At 38.2% G+C, this 18,960-nt stretch overlaps 1 protein-coding gene across 4 annotated transcripts in view; it reads left to right on the top strand.

Annotated features, from left to right (window-relative positions):
• Nucleotides 1–18,960, top strand: part of AFF2 (ALF transcription elongation factor 2) — a 335,336-nt gene that overhangs the window by 248,282 nt on the left and 68,094 nt on the right. For all 4 annotated transcript variants that reach the window (XM_062006330.1, XM_062006333.1, XM_062006332.1 and 1 more), the window contains exon 9: nt 13,979–14,016. In XM_062006330.1, the coding sequence (XP_061862314.1) occupies nt 13,979–14,016 (38 nt within the window). The remainder of the gene's footprint in view (nt 1–13,978; nt 14,017–18,960) is intronic.

An 18,960-nucleotide genomic window follows, 5' to 3' on the forward strand; every position in this document is an offset into this window, starting at 1 on the left:
TAGCAGCGTCAGGCATGTGAACAATGTCACATTGCTCCCAGTTCAAGGTTTGCAGACTGAGTTCTTATGTGGTGATGATGTGCCCACGTTGTAGGAAGTCTCAGACTGCACCCAAACTCTGTGATTTTCAGTAGAACCATTCACAGCACACATTGCAGGCAAACAGGAGAGGACAATAAGGACTGTTCATGTAGTTTCTTTACATTTTATTATTATAAACTAGAAAATAGAGAAGGTTTTTCCTTTTGTCAGTGTAAGCTTTATCTCCTAAACTCTACCAAATATCTTCTTCAGAAACTGTTTGTTGTCTGCATCTTTAGGGATTCCAAACATGAATGCTTACAAGAACATAGAACATAAATGAACTGTCTGGACAAGATGCACGCTGAGTATATTTCTTAAATGTCCCAAACTTCAAGGGAAACTTTTGTCTTTCCTCTACATATCATTGCATCTCTTTTGTTTGTATTACAAATAGAGGATATAGACAAAGTTATACACTTTCTAGGAAGAATCCCACAGCTTTATAGGTTTCATGAATGAATGACTGTATGTGTCTGTCCTGTAGATTTTTGTCACACATTGCATCCCAGACTAAAGCCTTGCAAAGCTGAGCAGCATGGCCATGCTGCATCACTCACGCATCACACTGGCAGTGCCTTTGCACTTCAGCAGCTTCTGCCATGTCTCTTTAAAGAGAGGGGATTGGAAATGGAAAGGAAAGTTAATCTGGCCTACTAGTCAGGCACATAAACATCCATAAAGTTACTGTAATGGTTTCTGACTGCAAAATAGTTTTTCCAAAAAGTATATAAAATATTCATGTGTGAGGGACAGAGCAAGGCAATTACAATGCGTGAGTTTTACAGTGTTGAATGTTCAGCTGTGGAGCCCAAGGTTAGAAAAAGACTTTCTTTCTCTTTAACCATAAAAATGTTGTGGTCAAATGACCATTGTAATTCAGCTGTACACATGTGCACATTCTGACAGGGAGAGACAAGATTAAAACTCTCAGCTGAAAACCATCCTAACAGTTTATGCAACATTTCTATGAGGAAACTGTCTTTACAATCTTTCAGTTTTGGGGTTTTTTGTGATAGGCTTGCAGTCAGTGTGAAGCATGAGCTGGCATTCATTCATTTATATTAATAAACACACAGTTAGTAAAAATCAAGTTTGTTATCTTTATCTCTACTCATATTTAAAGGAAACAAAATTCTTTGAGGATAGTGGTCGGTAGGGAGCTCTAGAATTTGTCCTTTTGAGAATAGCTAAGGATCCTTCAGTCTTTACCCAGCAAGGGCAGTAGTGACACTGATCCGTAAATGCACCTTGATCTCAACATTTAGTGAATGTCTATAGTATATGGAGAGAGTTTGATCTAGCAGCTTGTCTTCTGAGACTACCAGTAGTCTATTTATCACAGTACAAGGTTGTTAGAAGCTTGTCTGGAAGAAACAAAGCTCTTCTGTCTCACTCTGACTCCCGTGAATGAGCACATTTACTTCTGATCTGGTATTTAATAAGAAGTCCATGGATCTCATACATACTCTTTTGGATGTTGAACATCTCCTTCCTTTCCTCCCCACTGCTGAGGAGAAACCCAACACACCATAGCTCAAACTAGTCATATAATTCGTGAGTTGAGACTGATTTCTGGATAGGATTAGAGCAACTAGGTTGAAATCAGTGGAAGAGATTTGTTTTATAGGTAGTTTTATTTATTTTATAGAGAATATTATCAAGGCTATTATTGAGTGTGCGGCCCAGTTTTAGCACTCAGATTCCAAACATGATTTTAAATAACTAGAAGTTGTTTTTAAGAGTTATAAACATGATCTGGAGTATCCTCTTTAGTACAAGTGTTAGGTCTTTTTTTGGTTAAGGCACACATGGTGATGGCCTAGCAATGTATCAACAAGAAAAAGATCTCTGAAAGGAGGCTATATGCTTTAATTTCACCCCAGAGATCTTGAGAGGCTTCAGCAGATGAGAGATGACTGGAAATACAAACTACTAGTACCAAAATGCTGCAAATTGCATGGAAACCTTGTAGTTTCCCTCTCTCCTTTTAGCCTCCTGGTAGCTGTGGGCTTGATGCAGAAATTGTTGAGTGTCAGTTATCAAGCTACACATTTTTCTGTAGTGTCCAGTGATAGGGCAAGGGGTAATGGAAAGAAAATGGAATACAACGAGTTCCACTTAAACTGAAGGAAAAACTCATTTACTATAAGAGTGAGGGAGCCCTGCACAGGCTGCCCAGGGAGGGTGTAGCGTCTCCTTCTCTGGAGGTTTCCAAACCCTCCTAGATGTTTTCCCATGCACCCTGATCTAGTCCCTCTAGGGAGATGCACTAGAGGTCCCTTCCACCCCCTGCCATTCAGTGACTCTGTGATTCTATAATTTCGGTGGGCTGTGACACGCAGGAGCTCCAATGAGATGTTCATTGCAGGTCCTTTCAGACTTCAGACCTGTAAAGCTCTGGACTATATTGATCATTGCAATAGAGAGTGAGGCAGGTTACAAGTGCCTTTACCCCAGCTGCAAACTCCCACTGTCACTACTGGGCCTGGGTGGAGAGCCTGCGGTTACCACCCGCATCTTACACGTGTAAACACAACCCCCAGTGTCTTCAATGTAGACACTTTGGAACTGGCCATATGACACATGGCTTTGTCCCATGGACAAAATGCTGATTCTTATGTCTCCTTGCGGGTGATTTGGGATTAAAGACACACTGAAAACGACGGCTTAGATCTGGAATCAATTTTCATTTACAGCTGAGAAGCCGTTATTGATGCTGTGCTCTCAGTTCAATAAAAGATCTAAAGATATAGACCTTGTGTTTCTCTTTCAATATAAGCAGCATAATCAGTGTCAAATGTTTTTACAAAGAAAATGGTATTGACAGTTTTATTAAAATTGCTGTCTTGAAAGTTTTAAGTTATCCACAATTTGACCTACTTGAACAGTTTTTAATATGCACACTGACCAACCCAATAGATTTTTATGTCACATATTTATAATACCAAGTACACATCTGCTTAATGTATTATTTGAAAGATACCAATACATTTAAGCATTGCCTGGACTGTAAACTCCTGTGGTTTTGTCACTGAGAGGAATGCTGGCATATGCATCAGTGTTGCATTCCAAAGTCCTACTGCACAATACTTTTAAATTGGCTACAAGAGACGCAGTCAAGGCAGATGACAGACATGTTATTAGTAAAACCATTAGTGGAAAAGGCATTGCAGAGATGCTAATGTTAACACTCTTCTGTGAGGAAGGACAGAGCTTTTAGATTGCATTATTGCTCAGTTAAAAAATACTTCAGAATTTAGGAAAAGTGGTGAAGATTTTGAATTGGCAGCTCAGTTCAGCTGAAAGAACTTAGATAAAACACAGGTTAGTATTTTTGTTCTTTAAAGCACCTCTGTATAATTCAAATTAGCTTTGAGCACAAAGGCACCCAAATGAGTTGTGCCTGGATACAGTATTTTAAGTAGCTGTAGTGTACGCAATTTTCTTTAACCAGCTCTTCTTTGTTCTTCTGCCTAAGGATTAGTCCTGTTAACATTTGAAATGTGTACTTAATTTAAAGCACATTGCTAGTGTTCTGTGTGTTTTTGAACCAAAAAAACTTTTATACTAGTTACAGACCTGCATCATTTTCAGTATTTTATGTATAAAGTGGTTTTGGCAGAACAAATCAATAAGGTGTTTTTCTTTTCTATTTGACTTTTTCTCCTCCTTCCCTTAATGACAGCCACTTTATTGCCACTTCTCTGATAACCATACAAACATAAGACATACATATAATCTATGGCCCTGCTCTGTCATTTGTGTTTAGCACAAACATAATTTCTTTTTGCTAGGTTAGTGTTAGGTAATTTCATAGAAAATGTTTGACTTGGTAGCTGAGTTTAAAAAGCTGATCAGCCATGGGCTGAGCTTTGAATTCTTGTAATGCTTGCTGAGCTTTCAAAGCCTTTTCTTGAGTTAATTTTTTAAAAAGTTTATGAAATTCTAAGACACATGGTATCAGGTAAATGCTCATGAAAGTGGAGCAGTGAGAGCTTTCCCTGTAACAGCAGATATCCTTTCCTGCTGTAGTTTTTCCTGTTCTTTAGCTGGATCCTGAACAAGCTGTTTACCTCCCCAAGGTTTCTCTACATTTCCATTTACTTTGTTATCAGCAGAAAGGCTGAAGAACAGCTCTTCAGTAATGACATCAATACTGCACACACAGTGAGAGAGGTCATCTTGTCAAAGCTATAGAAAAATCAGATGGATTAGGATGAAACTAGGTGCAAAATAACTTTGATAGAGCCGTTTTAATGTAAACAGTTTATCTGTCATTGAGTTCCATTGAAATCTCAGAGTGATGCAGCAGCAATTGTAGCCACAGCAGCATGTGTTTTGATAAAGGACCCACGTTCTGATGTTTAAGATCTACAGTCATATTTTGTAATTGTAGGGAAATGTTTTCATTAAGCCATTAATGAAAACAGAAGCTATTAGGATAATACAGTCACGTTCCAGCCTTGTCAGTCTATAAACATGAAAAATCCTTTTGTAAAGATATGTCTTTTCTTGCTACCTCAGTCCATTTTAATTGATATTGAGATTCTTTTGTTCTACTCAACACCATTTGAAACAACCATATATCAATAACTGTGTAAAATGAATACTCCAGCTTCTGTTGGACAAATCTTTGGTAATAAGAGATTTGATGGCTGACATGTATCTAAGGTCCTAATTCACATGATAATGACATAGGTTTGTATCATATGTTTATTATCAGCAGAACCTTTCAGTAACCAGTCTGAGATCTGTGCCGAGTTTCTTGCAGTTATGAGCGAAAAACATGGCACACCACTAAAATACACGGGGTGATCACAAGCTTTTCGCTCAAAAACCCCTCCACTGCAGTAGAGAAAATGATACAGGAGAAACAAAATACCATCAGGCAGGCAGCCCTGACAAAGGGGGAATGGAATGCCTTACTTGAAAAGATGGATAAGTGCAGCTGCAAGAAGTCCTCTCCTCATTTCTCCACAAGCACTTCATAGTCCCTCAATGCTCTCTTAAGCAAATGCTTCTCTTGGGTTTAGCTTTTCAAGCTACCAGCCTGAAGCAGCCAGGCTCTGTCAGCCATACCATGAGACATCATTGACCTGAAGGGAAAGCTTAAAAAGATCTGATGCCTCTGTCACTAATTAAATAGAGGTGGAAAGGCCAGTTGTTCCTCATTACAACCAAAAGGACCAGATGCTGGAGACCTGCCAGCCTTTTTGGGGTGGGAGGGAGATGCAGCTTTCAGTCCACAGAATGGATAATCTGTGTATGTGCACATGCTTCTGCACACTTTTTTTTTTTTTGTAAAGGAGTCTTTATTATAAGCATAAAGGAAGAATATATTTCCCCAGGGCTTCTTGCTATGTATGCCACTTATGCAAAAGCCCTGTATTGTTTTGGCAGCAAGCAGAGGCAGCAGCAGGTGAGATAATTGATTGACACCAGCATTGTTGTTGCTAAGAGAAAAGCCAGACTTGACCATACTGTCCTATAAAAATAAATCTGAAGTCTGTGGTATCTGCAGGCTATCTCAATGCTCAACACTTACTAATCCCACCACATAGGAGACATTTATCTCGCTTTTCTCCTCAAAAGGAGAGTGTGATTTTTTATCAGGAATGCCTTGCGAAGTGCTTTGGTAAAGAATGTGTCTGGTTTTCTTAACACTGGCCATCTGCAGTGTCTTTCTTTTGTAAAAGCAACCCTCTGTGAACTTCAACATCTAAATTCTTGGGAATTTTTCACACCAGTAGAGGATGGTGCTAGTGCTGCCTTTGAGACTGGGAGAGTTGCAGAAGTCTGAGGGAGAGACTCATAGGTAGCCAGAACAGGCATAAAGTAGGTGATGAAAAGGCCAAGATAAATCCAGAAATTAGCTTCTGTCAGCCAGAATAAGAGGAGAAGAAGTGAAAGTTGATCTCCCCTGGAGATATTCCAGAAAGAGAATAGTAATGAGAACTAAACACCTTAATCTTTTCTTAGAATGAATTCATCTACCACTGCAGGGTTTGCTGGGGTTGGAGGTGCTGTGCTGGCAGGATGAATCTTCCCAGAGCAGACCTTCTGCTTGCTTGTAGAGACAGGTCAGGGCCAGAGTGTGACAGTGCAATTGATCTGCACAAGATGCTTTCACAGAGAGCACACCTGCTTTACAAAATTAGCAATTTCATGGCAATATCAATGGGATGATTTTTGGAAGTATGCAATGTAGTAATTGGCTAAAAGTCATCCGAGAGATGTACTAAACCAGACCAAGGTCAGCAAAGAGTTATTTCATGTGTATTTACCTCTCTTGCCTCTTCTATCTGTTTGCAATAGATGGAACACTCAGTGTAGACGTAATGTTCAGTACAAATTAAAATCCTTAAAGTCTTTAGTCCTGCACAGGAAATAAATGGGCAGCATGAACAATAGCAACATCAATTCACATCTTCCCAGCACTGCCACTGCTGGTACTCTGACTCTGCCCTTTTGCTTCTCAAGTCTAGGGAACTATTCATTGATTCGGAGTAGAGAAGAGACTAAGGGTAGGTTGGACTCCCGAAGGAATGAGAGAAAGGCCTTTGCGACACAGAAAAATCTAAGGGCATAAACTGCAAATGAGCAAGGGTACAAGGGGCTGTTTCTGAGATGTCTGCTATCCTCCTTTCCATTTTAACACAGCACGTTATAACTCGTGTGAGAACATTGCAAAAGCAATAATTGGACATTGCCTGCTGAAAGTACACATCATTTTAAGACCTCAAAATACAAGCACTGTTCAGCTAACCTTCAGGGATGGAGGTACAATAAATTACTCTCCTATTAGAAGCGGGAAACTGAGGAATACACAGGTTGTGGAGACTGTCTGTAGATGCACAAGGAGGTCACAGGATATTCTTTGGATGTAGCCTTTTGATGCTGATTTCTTTGGGGAAGTTTAGAGAAAACTTTTCTGTTTCTCTTATAAATGTTTCTTGACCTTTTCTCTGTTTCTTCTGCCTCCTCAAGGTTTTTGATCATGTGCTTAACACGCTGCAATGTGGCTGTGGGGTAAACCCAACAAATAATGGAATATTTTTTATTTATTAGCCATCTGGAGAGTTGAACAAAATACACACTTTAGAAAAATTACCAGTAATTAAGTCAGCAAACAATACTGGGTTTTATTCCTAGCTGGATGTTTTCTTTTTTCACAATAGGATTATAATCCACTAAGCCTAGGTCATTTTGCAATGAGTTTGTAACAAAATATTTGCTAGGAACTGATGTTTCAAACCAGAGTTTCATTTTAGATTTTTTTTTCTTAAGCATAAACTATTCAGTACAATTTTCTCAACTTTTTCCTGCCACTGAGGCTGTATATTTGTTTTCCAAATAAAACAATTCTTATCAAATACCAGACTTAGCTCTAGCCTGGAGTTCTGTTCTCTGCATACGACTCTGCAATGGCTGAGTCCATTGGTATTGTCAGAGCATTTAAATCTACTAGAACTCGTGAGACAATGATTAGCATTTGTAAAGCAACTTGGCAATGTTTGTAGGAATGCAAAAGTAGAATCAGAAAAATGTGTAATGTCATATTACACTTTCTTCTCTGTTGGATGAGGGAGTCAAAATTAGTACAATTAGTATCTTCCCATCAAAAGCATTTTTTAAAGAATCCAATGAATTTCAGAAAAACTGGGGAAGGCACTGTTTAAAGCCTCTTCTGTCAAGGTGCATTGATACTGAAGCCCTAAAATAAGCATACCTGTTATCTGAGTTATCTTTTAAATAAGTCAGCCATAACAGTTTATATTGTAAAGTTCACCAAAGACACTGAGTAAACTGAAGCCTTTGTGACAAAAGCAACAGTGGTTGTACTGCTCACATTAGATAATTTAAAACTGTTTCAGTTATGTCTACACAAGCAACAAATACTCAGTGTGTGTAGCTCTTCTCCAGTTTAAAATGGAGAGATCCTGGAAGAATGGTAACCAGACAACTTTTTCATTACACGCTTCTTTATTTTGATTTCAGCCATTGGCATGATGGAAACACAGGGATTTGAGAAAAAGTGCTCATAGAAGCCCAAATATATCTGCTTTGTTGCTCAGTTAAAAGCAGCCCACTTACAACAAGAGGAAGATGACTCCCTAACCCACAGACTGGTTTAGATTTGATCATTTAAACTCTGGATTTTTACCCAGCCTCCACTGCACCACTTGAAATTAAATTTCTATTATTTCAAGTATTCTTCAGCATCTCTCTGTGAAGCCATGAAGGTTACTTCATTGCTCAAAGCAATGGTGAGAAGTTCTCTGTGGCTCATACACAGCAAGAGTTCAATGAACCTTTCTGATTTGTAGATACCACGTGCTTGGTGACTTGGTATTTCAATAAAATGAATCGTAGCCAATCCATCCCACATGTTCGGCTTCTGAAGGAAAAATACTTGTGGGTTTTTTAAATGCAACATGATGAGGGGAGTATCTTCACCACTGAGTTTGGTTCTAGATAAAGTAACCTTGGGCTTTTTGTCCTGGAGGTGAGATTGACCCAGAACGTCACACACAGAATCTCAAATACAAGGTTGCCAAGTTCACGTCAGAGGCAATTAGCAAGAAGGAAATACAATCTCCTCTGTTGACATTAGGGGACAGGTAGAGGAGACTGTAACCAATGAAGTAAAGAAGAAAAGGGACACAACACACATCTACACATGTATTGGCACATACTAATCCTTCAGCTCCCATGTTTGGGCTTTCTGATTTCCTGCACAATTCTGGATGTTTTGTTTGCTGCAGACTACGTTCTTCTCCTTCACAGGAGGTCATAGTTAGCACCAACTGTATCATTACAGAATCAGAGCACAATGCAGTGCAGTCAATAAGTACTGGGTTATGGTTCATTACTTAGGATCGACCTGAGACACTCTGTATAGATAAGAGCATAGTGTAACTTCCAAGACAAATGATAATCTTGAGGTGGGGAAGGGAAGATAACTCCAGTAGTGTGGAAAGTTTCTTTGTTTTTATTGGATTGTTGACTTGAGTCTCCGAGGAGTCTTTTCTTTACCCATAGGACAGGAGATCAGCATGGTGGTTGTAAACTTAATTGTGTTGAATAGCTTAGCTGTTCACCCAAGGACAGAGAGATGGTTGGGAACTTGGAGATCAACCTGTTATATTTGCAGCAGCTCATGGAAAATGTTAAAGCATGAAGGCCTTCCTTCTTCTGCCAACATGTTCAATGGCATGAAATGCCATCTGTCTCAGCTTAAGAGACTCTGAGGCTCAGCAATTGCCTTCTTATGTGGCTGATCAGCATTTATGTATCAGGAGAGTAAGGACACGTTCTTAAAAAATACTTCTTGTCTAATCTCACTTTCTTGAAATCAAATACTTTTCCGTGAAAATCCTGAATTTTCGTTTATGCAATGGAAAATGTACCTTTTCTTTGGATAGCAGACACTTCCCTTGTAACACTTGACCAAAAATCTAATTTGCCTTCTGCAGATGCCAGTTATTTTACTTTGGTGTTTTGAGCCAGCATCTTGTTGGTTCATTCTCCCCAGGTCTTTGAGATGTAGGAAAATTTTACTGACTGGAATACTTTTTCTGTTTCTTTCTATCTAAAAGCCAGTAATTGATAGTGATGAAGAAAAACATCATTTTTTTTCACGTTTTCTGATCCTTGTGTGTCATCTAGGAGCAGTTTGTGCTTATTCCCGTGTTTAATCTTTTGTGTAATAGTTAAATGACTGCCAACAAAATAAGTTTATAGGTATATCCACCATGCAGGTCAAGTAAAGCACAGTGCAGGTGGTTCTTGAATTAATGCTAAAGCAATTAGCACCAAACTCAGATGTAGTGCAGCATAAGATGTAGTCATACAGAGTTGTAAAAGTCATGGAAAACATCCCTAGGCAAGTACTCTCTGATGGATGATCTTCTGTATCTTCCTACTATTCATATGTTCTTTGTCATCTTTGTTCTTATTCAACAGTAGAGTAAGCTGTTGAAATAAGGTCTTCGAGAGCAAAGGCACAATTATGAAAAGGCCATAATTGCAAGAAAAAAATCCAAAGGAAATTACAAATTAAAGTGGAATGATTGTCTAGTTCACTCTGGCTTCCATTTTCTAATCATCCTAAATTATTTTAATGCATGTTTTCAAGCTCAAAATTAGCAAAGGTCCCATGATGTAATTCTCCTAACACCCATTGAATATTACATTATACCAGTCCAATTTTGTTCCAATCTTTTGCAGCTTCATCTCCCACTCAGGGCACATGTATCATGGTTTAGGGACCTCCTACCTGCTCTGTTTCTAGATAGTACTTTTAATACATGAATCATTGTGGAATTAAAACCAGTTTCTTATTTGTAAAGGCCTAGGAATATAAGATAAAAAAAAATAACTCTTAAAACATGTTTGTCTTTGAAATATCTTAAATTAATAATCAAAAGCTCGCATCAAGTCTAAAACAAATCAAACTCAGTCATGAAGATGAGAAACAGGAATTATTAACTGAGTAACAAGGCTGATGGAGGCTCAATGAGATCATTTTGTTCAAAGATTAAAGGCGATGAACATTGAAATAGTTGAGGAGGATGGCTATGAACACATCTGACTAGAGCTGCTAAATTCAGTAATGATCAAAAGTTAATTATCAAAGCAGAGAGAACTACTCAACACAGACAATTTGAGTCAATAGCTAAGCAGCCCAGAAAAAAAAAAGTAATTTGGAAGAAGTATTTTCCTATAATGAAGTTATATAAAAGACGTACATTTCAAAGAAACCTGCCTAAAACAAGATTGCATTCTTCCTGATCAGAGAAAAATAATTAGCTCTAATTGACAGACCTGCTGCACACTAAATATTTTCAAACAATATGTTTCTGCATCAAAGCTTAACTTGTAGAGTTATTCAATGTCACTTTGATTTTGCCTTCCTTTATCTTCTGCCACTGGGCATGCTCACGATATCGCAACAAATTCGCTTTGAAAAATGAATGAGCAACACCTACAAGACAAATAAAAGCAGAAGGCCAGATCCTGCATTTCTTTCTCAGATGGAATCCCTGACATATATTCTCTGTTCTGTTTAACAAATATCACTGTGGTCCTGCTCTGAGGAAAAATTAATCATATGTAATAGGAAATGACTAGTTGCTCCATTGTTCAGCATTAAACTAGACGGGCATGTAGTTTAACATGAGGATTTTCAGTGTTTGTGTTAATCTCTGTAAGAGTGAGCATGTGTGGGAAGGACTCCATCCCTCCAGCACATGTCTCTTCAGAAGAATTAGGGAAATGCCTTCTCCAAGTTACAAAGGGAAAAATAAAAAGTGAAAATTCTCCATGTAGAAATCTAAAGAAAGATGGATGCTACAATGTTCATGGACCAAGAAAATAAAATATATCTTTGATTCTTCTAAGGCTACCACGTTTCTTTCAGGGTAAACAGTCACCATCAACGTTGCTAAGTAGTCAAAAATCAAACATCCAGTTTAGACTCTGCTCTTTAATATTCTATGACTTTAACATTGCCGGTTATCACTCCTTGAAATATCTTCATCTTCTTTAATCTTTAATGTAAACAGTTTAGCTCACACCATCATGCACATGCTGTCCAGAATATCTTCTGCATTGTATTAGAATCAACTGTATTGTTGTTATTTACTTATGATCCTAGACACTCTGTACTCTTCTGTTTTCTTTATCTGCATTCTGATATCAGGTTTTACATAGTGATTTTTTAATAATTCAGGGGGCTGAAAAAAATGTTTTAGATGCAAGTTTCACGTGCCTGAACTCAGAATTGTTAATAGTCCAGCTATTTGGTATCTAGAAGGGTCAATCAAAATATTGCTGTACAGTCAAAAAAAAATCTGCAATTGTGGAAAGCTGTTTATGGGCTTTAAAAATAATGTTAGTTCCTTGCAGGATGGGACTGAAACTTGACATTTAGTGGGAGGTTTGGGAAACTGAAGTGCCATTTTTGATGGCATTTTAATCCACTTTAAATGAAGCATTTGTGTGTTGTTACATGTAGTTTATTACTCAGAAAGGTTTCTTAATAACATGCTTCTGACTCTACATTTGCACATGGCAGATGAAAAAGGGAGACTTGGGAGAGTATCACTGGAAAGGGAGACAACTCACATTATCTCACTAATGAGGCAGGGACCCCATTTCATCATAGGCTTGTTTGAGAGGACGTAATTAGGTTTGGGTCCATAACACTTGTGCAATCTTAAGTTTAGCACTTCCTGAGTTTTAAGTGTTTTATTTAGCAACACTGCTGTACAATTAATATAATTGTTTCCTTTCATGCATTCATTGATTTATTATTTAGATGGAAAATATAACCCAAATGAAACAAACACATTTTTCTTTGCACGCTGGGAGCCAGCCTAGAGGATTGTTGTTGGCCCATCTCAGCTCTCACAAGCTCTGATTTTTTCTCCTAAATTTTAAACTTGTTATTAGGAATTTCTATGGATTTAAACACAGATTTTTATCTTTGCTATGATTGGAGGCAAAAGTGCCAAAACAGCAGGTATTTTGAAAAAGTAGCCACATTGTAGAGCCTGAGGGAAAACACATTCTGGAAAAATTTAGAACACAGTTGTGCAGGTCCCAGAGGTTTCAAAAGTTAGTTTTCATAAAAGATTTAATTCCTCAAGGGCTTATGTGAGCATTTTTCAGGACCACTAATATTAGCAGTTCCTATGTGAGAACCATCTTATTCCCATCCCTAAGCACAGCCAAAGTTGAAGTTCCTTACCAAAACCCTCCTTTTCAATTTTGGTAGGCTTTATAAAAATATCACTGAAGGTAATTAAGCACTAAAACTTTCCTCACTGTAATAGGTTTATGGATCAGTTGTCTTAATTCTGCCTTTCACCGCTCGCCGTGCCTGTAATCTCACAAACCATCTGACCGCTCGCCACATTTAAATCTGTGACAGTCTGGTTCTGCAAACACTGGGAGGAATTCTCTGAAATGATACAACACTACTTTATCTGGAGGTGATATTTCAAGCCCTCTTGCGTTAAAGCATTATTTACCTTTTCTGCAAAAAATCAGAGGAGGGATGCAAGGTAGGTTCAGGTTACATCATTAGTCCACAAAAGCATTAAAAAACAAAATCTCCACTAAAATCTCGAGCAGCTTAACCAGTGTGATAGACTGGTGCAGCTCTGCCATCGGTGCCCCCAGCTGTGTTGCTTAGCAACATTTTAATTCAAGAAGAATCGAAGGAGATGAAATCCCCGTGGAGAGGGAAACAGAAATAAGAGGGCCGTTGACAGATGATCTGAGTTGTTTCTTCTAATATACTGTGAAGATCACTGGCTCTTTTCATGAATGATAAATGGACTGTACACAGATCAATGGGTTCAGCAATAAACTGGAACCAGGCTCCATGTCTGAGGTGGTGCAGGCCGAGAGGCCCAAAGATTTACTCATTTAGATGATTTGGAGTGTGTTTTCTTAAAGGTTTCACAAGAGGAAATTGATCTGAACATTTGGTCATCCCTTGCCCTTTTCTGTTGCTGGCAAATAAAAACTGTTTTGGAAAAGGAGTCGTTCTTCCCTTTATTTTTTCCTGTTGTTCCAGATATGGACAGATAGCTTGTGACAAAGGAAATGAGAAGGAAATGAAGTAATCACCCTGAAAGAGTGGTTCCTAAACAATTGTGGCCATTAAAATTAAACAAACCACCCTAATATCACAAACTGGAGCAGAGGCATTTAAAAGCTGTAGTGCTGTCTGAAAGGGTCCAGCTTCTGCAGCCCAGTTGTGGTGGGCTGCCTTGGTGTATGCTTCTCTAGAGCATCCACAGGTTGATGTTTGCTTGTGGCTTGGTTGTGCTTTGGTGTCTTGCTTAATTGTTTGTTTCCCCCACCCCTCTTCTGTTTACAGGCTGCTGAAAAGACAAAATTGAGAAACATTCCTGTAAAGTAAGTTATTTTTGTGACTATTTGTATCTGTATCTGTTTGAAAACACAAATTTCATCAAGTTGTTGTGTACGATCACTAAAAAGACCAGAACAGTAAGAAAGGTGGTGAAAGAGATAGTAGAAATTCAAGTTGCCTGTAATCATAGCTGTAAAAAGGTCAGTATCATTGAGGAAAGCTTTCTGTTTCTCATGTGTCTCTAACAATTGCGCTCCCCAAGTTTCATCCAGTTTCCATAAATTAATATGTTGTCTATGAATAACTGCCAAATAATATCACAATCATACTCAATTCATAGTGCTCCTAGCCTTGGGGAGGTTTGTACATGCTAAAAAGATTATGATTTTTAATTGCAATCCTTGAGAAGGTCTGACAGGGGGGAAATAACTAGGAATGTGCCAAATGATTTCTAGACACATGGGAATATTTTGCACCTATGTATCAAGGCTTTGCTGTCCTGTTGATTAAGAGCTCGTTCTCACTCTGCATGTGCATCTCTCACACCATACACACATACGTATGTTTCTGTTCTTTACAGTAGGTCTCTGTGAAGGATGAGCAAGCTACCAGGGAGCAATTTCCAGGGCATGTTATGAGAAGTTCTTAAATCTTAGGGTACTAGCAGCAACACTCAACCATATATCATTGAATTAAGAAAGTTGCTATATAGATGTCCCAGCTCTTTGAGAAAAGGCGTTTTCAGTTAAAGCTACCAGCAATCAGTGATTCTGTTTAAATAATGAATACTCTGGTCTTAATGGGCTCTTATGTACCAATAAAACACATATTTTTAGCTTCAGTAGGTGATCATTGCAGTTTTAGTAAGTCCCAGTAACTGTATATTCCTGTTACAGACAGAGGAAATGTTCTTATTTTTATAGCAGTCTGCTGATCACGCTGGCTTTTGGACTACAGTGGTTTTGTATTTGTAAGAACATGCACTGACAGGACTCACAAATCATTGTGTTTTCATACACATAACAAAAGAATACAGCTCTACTCGCTTGGCTTACATCATGTATAGTCATTTGCACCTTATAAAGTGAACGCAAAATGTGTATGAACACTCCTTGGAGTGATTAGGAAAGATGTAAGATAGTCATAAATCATTTGCTCTTTATGTTTCAGTCAGTGTGGTAAAAATTAGGAATAGGATCCAGCAGGGACCTGATAGCACATGAAACTTCTAATAAGACAAGGGACCTTTCCTGCCTATAGGGCCGGTTCAGATTCAGTGCAAACTGAATTAAAGTCGTTGTTAGTTGGTGACTGTTTAATAGAGAGTGTGGAATGAGCTGTGTTTTCACCCCACATTCTAGAGGATCCAGGAATTGCAAGGTGATGAGAGTCCTGGAGAACAACTCTAAAAAAAAATACTTTTAGTATTCTGAGTCTAATTCTAGGAACACCTCAACTGAATTGATTTTTCCCACATGTATCAGAGATATCGAGCCTTGTAGTCGTTAAATTACATGTATGTGACACTGATGCCAAATTAATCCACCAGAAAGATTTGGGAGTGGTGGGGAAAAGGTTGATTTAGGTTAAATCATTCCTTTATGGGACTTGAGTAAGTGTAACATTTTGGACTGGAAGAAGGCCAGATGGACAGTCTCGCTCATTCCACCTACATGTGCATATTTCACCCTGTCAAGTTTCCCTCAACTGGTTGTTTAACTTCTCTTTGACTGTGTTCATGGTGGCAGCTTCAATTAGTACCCTAGGGAATCCATTATACATATTAATTACACTCTGCATAACAAAACAGCTGAAAAATCTGCCTAGTATTTTTCAGTGACATGTAATTATTTAAGGTACCTGTATACAATTATGATGGTATGCTAAAATATTACCTCTCAGGGCAAAAGTAAGAATGGTGTCTGTAAGACAGCAGTAGTAGGTAGGGATTGCATTTATATAAGCATCACAGCCACACTTAGTACAGCTCAGGCTTGTCTAGCTTTTAGTTGTTGCTTTTTTGTAGCTCTCAAATGTCAAAGAGAATTTCACTTGAATTTTAATGTTCTTCAGCTATGCAAAATAAAGTTAGTAGCTTCCATTGTCATAAGGGCTGAGAGCTGTACAGATTCCTCCTACCATATGTGACTTATCACATACATTTTTAAAAACACATTTCTGTTATTAAGACATATGTGATAGTACACTTCTGCAAATGTGAATTGCTTTTGGCTAAAAGCCATGCACTAATAAGTTGAGTTGACTCTAACTGCATCTGACATCTGTTACAATATATATTCTTTTTACATGTATAAAAATATATATCAAATATTTGCACTTGTCATTAGTGTAAAAAAAAAAGTCTTTGTTTTTACATGGTGCTGACAGAGTTCTCATGTCCTAAAACCAGAATCAAAAATCCCTCCCTTTTAAAGCCTGTAGTTTATAGAGTCCTTGGACAGGGCCTCATAGAGCCACTATTTGGCATGTTAGTTTAGGAACATGACAAAGATTTCTGTTGAAATGATCTATTTGGTTTTCATTGCTCAGTTTATTAATGTTGCTGGGTTAGTGTTCATGAGGAAGTTTACTGTTCTTTTTTGTTATCTTGAATCCCTTCAGCATGCAACAAGTAGGGAGGGGAAAAAAAACCAAGGAAGATTCCTTACTACAGTTCAGTGAAGCAGCCAAGCAGCTGTTTATTGATGTTCAAATGTCTGTAGGTGCTTAGACTAACTGGTGTGAGCTTCCTGACAGCCACAGTAGATGCAGGTGGCATTTGGCTCTTTCAGAAGGCTTGGTCTCAATACCATCCATAGAACTCATCTTTATGTCATGGTAGCATGATCTAATGTAATATTACTATAAATAAGCATGCAGAAAAGAGCTAAGAAGTATCTGTGCCTGCAGAACTGATTGTTGGGGGGGGGGGGAAGAAATATTGCAGTTACTTTTCCAAAGACATTAAGACCCTTTTCTGCTGGTATGTGGCACCAAAGTAGCCACTGTAACTGCAGAATCCATTACATTTACCTTACTTATTCTCTCCTGACATTTTCATAGAAGGAGCACTTACTTTCCCCCGTTGTTTTTCCCCATACATTGAGAGATTTTATTGAAAAGAGATTTCCTGGATATAAAGTCCTAGGTTCTTTCTTGTCATTCCTTATCATGGTGTTCTTATCCCTGAGTCTGAAAGAGATAACATGAGTTTAAAAAGTTTACCTTGTGAAGGATTTATGATTCCTAAAGAGAAATGGGCTTGAATTAAGACACATCCAGAGAAAGTTATCATCTGTGATTTGATGGAAGAGAGGGAGAACACCAATATCATTAACATTCAATAGTAGCTTTTTTCTGAAACCCAACTGATGATCACTCTTCCCAGACTGTTTCCAGACTATGGGAGGCAATGAGAGGTCGCATCATCATAACATCGGAATCATGTTCATGTTGACTTGGACCACATCACTTGTCTTTTTTCAGTGGGTTGAGCTGCAGGATCCGCTCAGATCCAGGCACAGTCAAGGTTAGGCATCAGTTTCATGTACAAACACACTTGACTTGTCAGCTTGTACATTAACATAGATGGAGGGTAACCAACCTAGTGCTTGAGCCGAGTGACAGAAGGTGAGGGAAGAACAGCAGTTACAGAAGCATCATCCTCCCACCTTCCCACAGACAGCTTTTTACACTTCCATAACTTCACATCCTGTGTTTAGGAGGTACCAATGGACTTATCCTCAATGCAAAATCTCTTTTGAAATGTGTTTAAACGTTTTGTTTCCCCAGCATCCTGTGGCATTGAGCACCACAGCACATGAAAGAAGTGCTACCTTTTGTTTATTTTAAACCCTTTTCCTCATATATTCACTGGGATCCACACAAGCAGTTATTATACAAAAGAACAAATAATTACTAACCCTTCTTCATTCCTGATATTACATATGTCTGTCATGTAGACTATGGGAGCCTTTTTACTCAAAAGCCATTAATAATGCTGTTTTCCTTTGAAGTGTGTGAGCCCACCAGTGAGCTAATATGGACACAAAGCAAGTCTCTCTGCAGTTGTGAAAGGAAGGCTGTGTACCTACTAGTCAGTCAGAGAGAATGGTTAAGAAGACAACTGGTTTCTTTTAATTGTTTTCCATATTTAAGAGATGGTTTCTTTGCATAGCAATGCCCTTCTGGCTAAGGACTGTATATAATGTCACTCTAAATAAATGACTTAGATTACAGTCCTTTATGAAAATGGCCAAAAGGATTCCTTGGGAAAATGTGGGCAGGTAAAACAATTATTTTGCTAAAAACTGATGTCATCACACACTACAAAATGCATCAGTTTTGTAAGAGGTGAATTAGATTTGTTTTAATGAAAAATGAATGCTTTTAAAAGTGGTTCATGTAGTCCATGAACTGATGTAGAACTGTGAGAATATTGGAAAATTGGAATATTGGGATCAACTTCTTGCTTCAGGGAAGAAACCATTTCCTTCCTTGAGTGTCCTTTATACCCTGTTCTTTTATAGTCCCTTTAAAAATCTTCAATAGAAAGCAACATTATTTTCCCCAAACACCTGCATGTACTTAAATCTGCTGTAGATTTAATGACTTCCAGGTACATGTTTTGAGATTATAGCTTGTGTTAAAATCCCGCTGCTTTTTATCTTTTCAAAATAGATTTGTTTTCCATCAGCCACAAGTTTGTTAACCAGAAAGACTTCTGGTGTTTATTGTCTTTTCCTACCATAAAACTCATCTTCTCCTGAGAGGGGCATCTGACTTGACTTGGTATGGTTTTCTGTCCCAACCATCATTGGAAATGCAATCCATTAACATTTGATATCTTGACATTTCAATTGACCTCTCATTTGCAAAGCGCAGTGGTATTTTTCGTGGCCTTTTCATCCTTGATTATACATGGAATAGGAGTGACTGTTTCTACTGACTGCACTTTAAAAATATCTGTTTTACCAACTGGAGTGGCA

Source organism: Colius striatus, chromosome 13 (genome assembly GCF_028858725.1).
Source record: "Colius striatus isolate bColStr4 chromosome 13, bColStr4.1.hap1, whole genome shotgun sequence".
In the NCBI taxonomy this organism is placed as follows: Eukaryota; Metazoa; Chordata; class Aves; order Coliiformes; family Coliidae; genus Colius; species Colius striatus.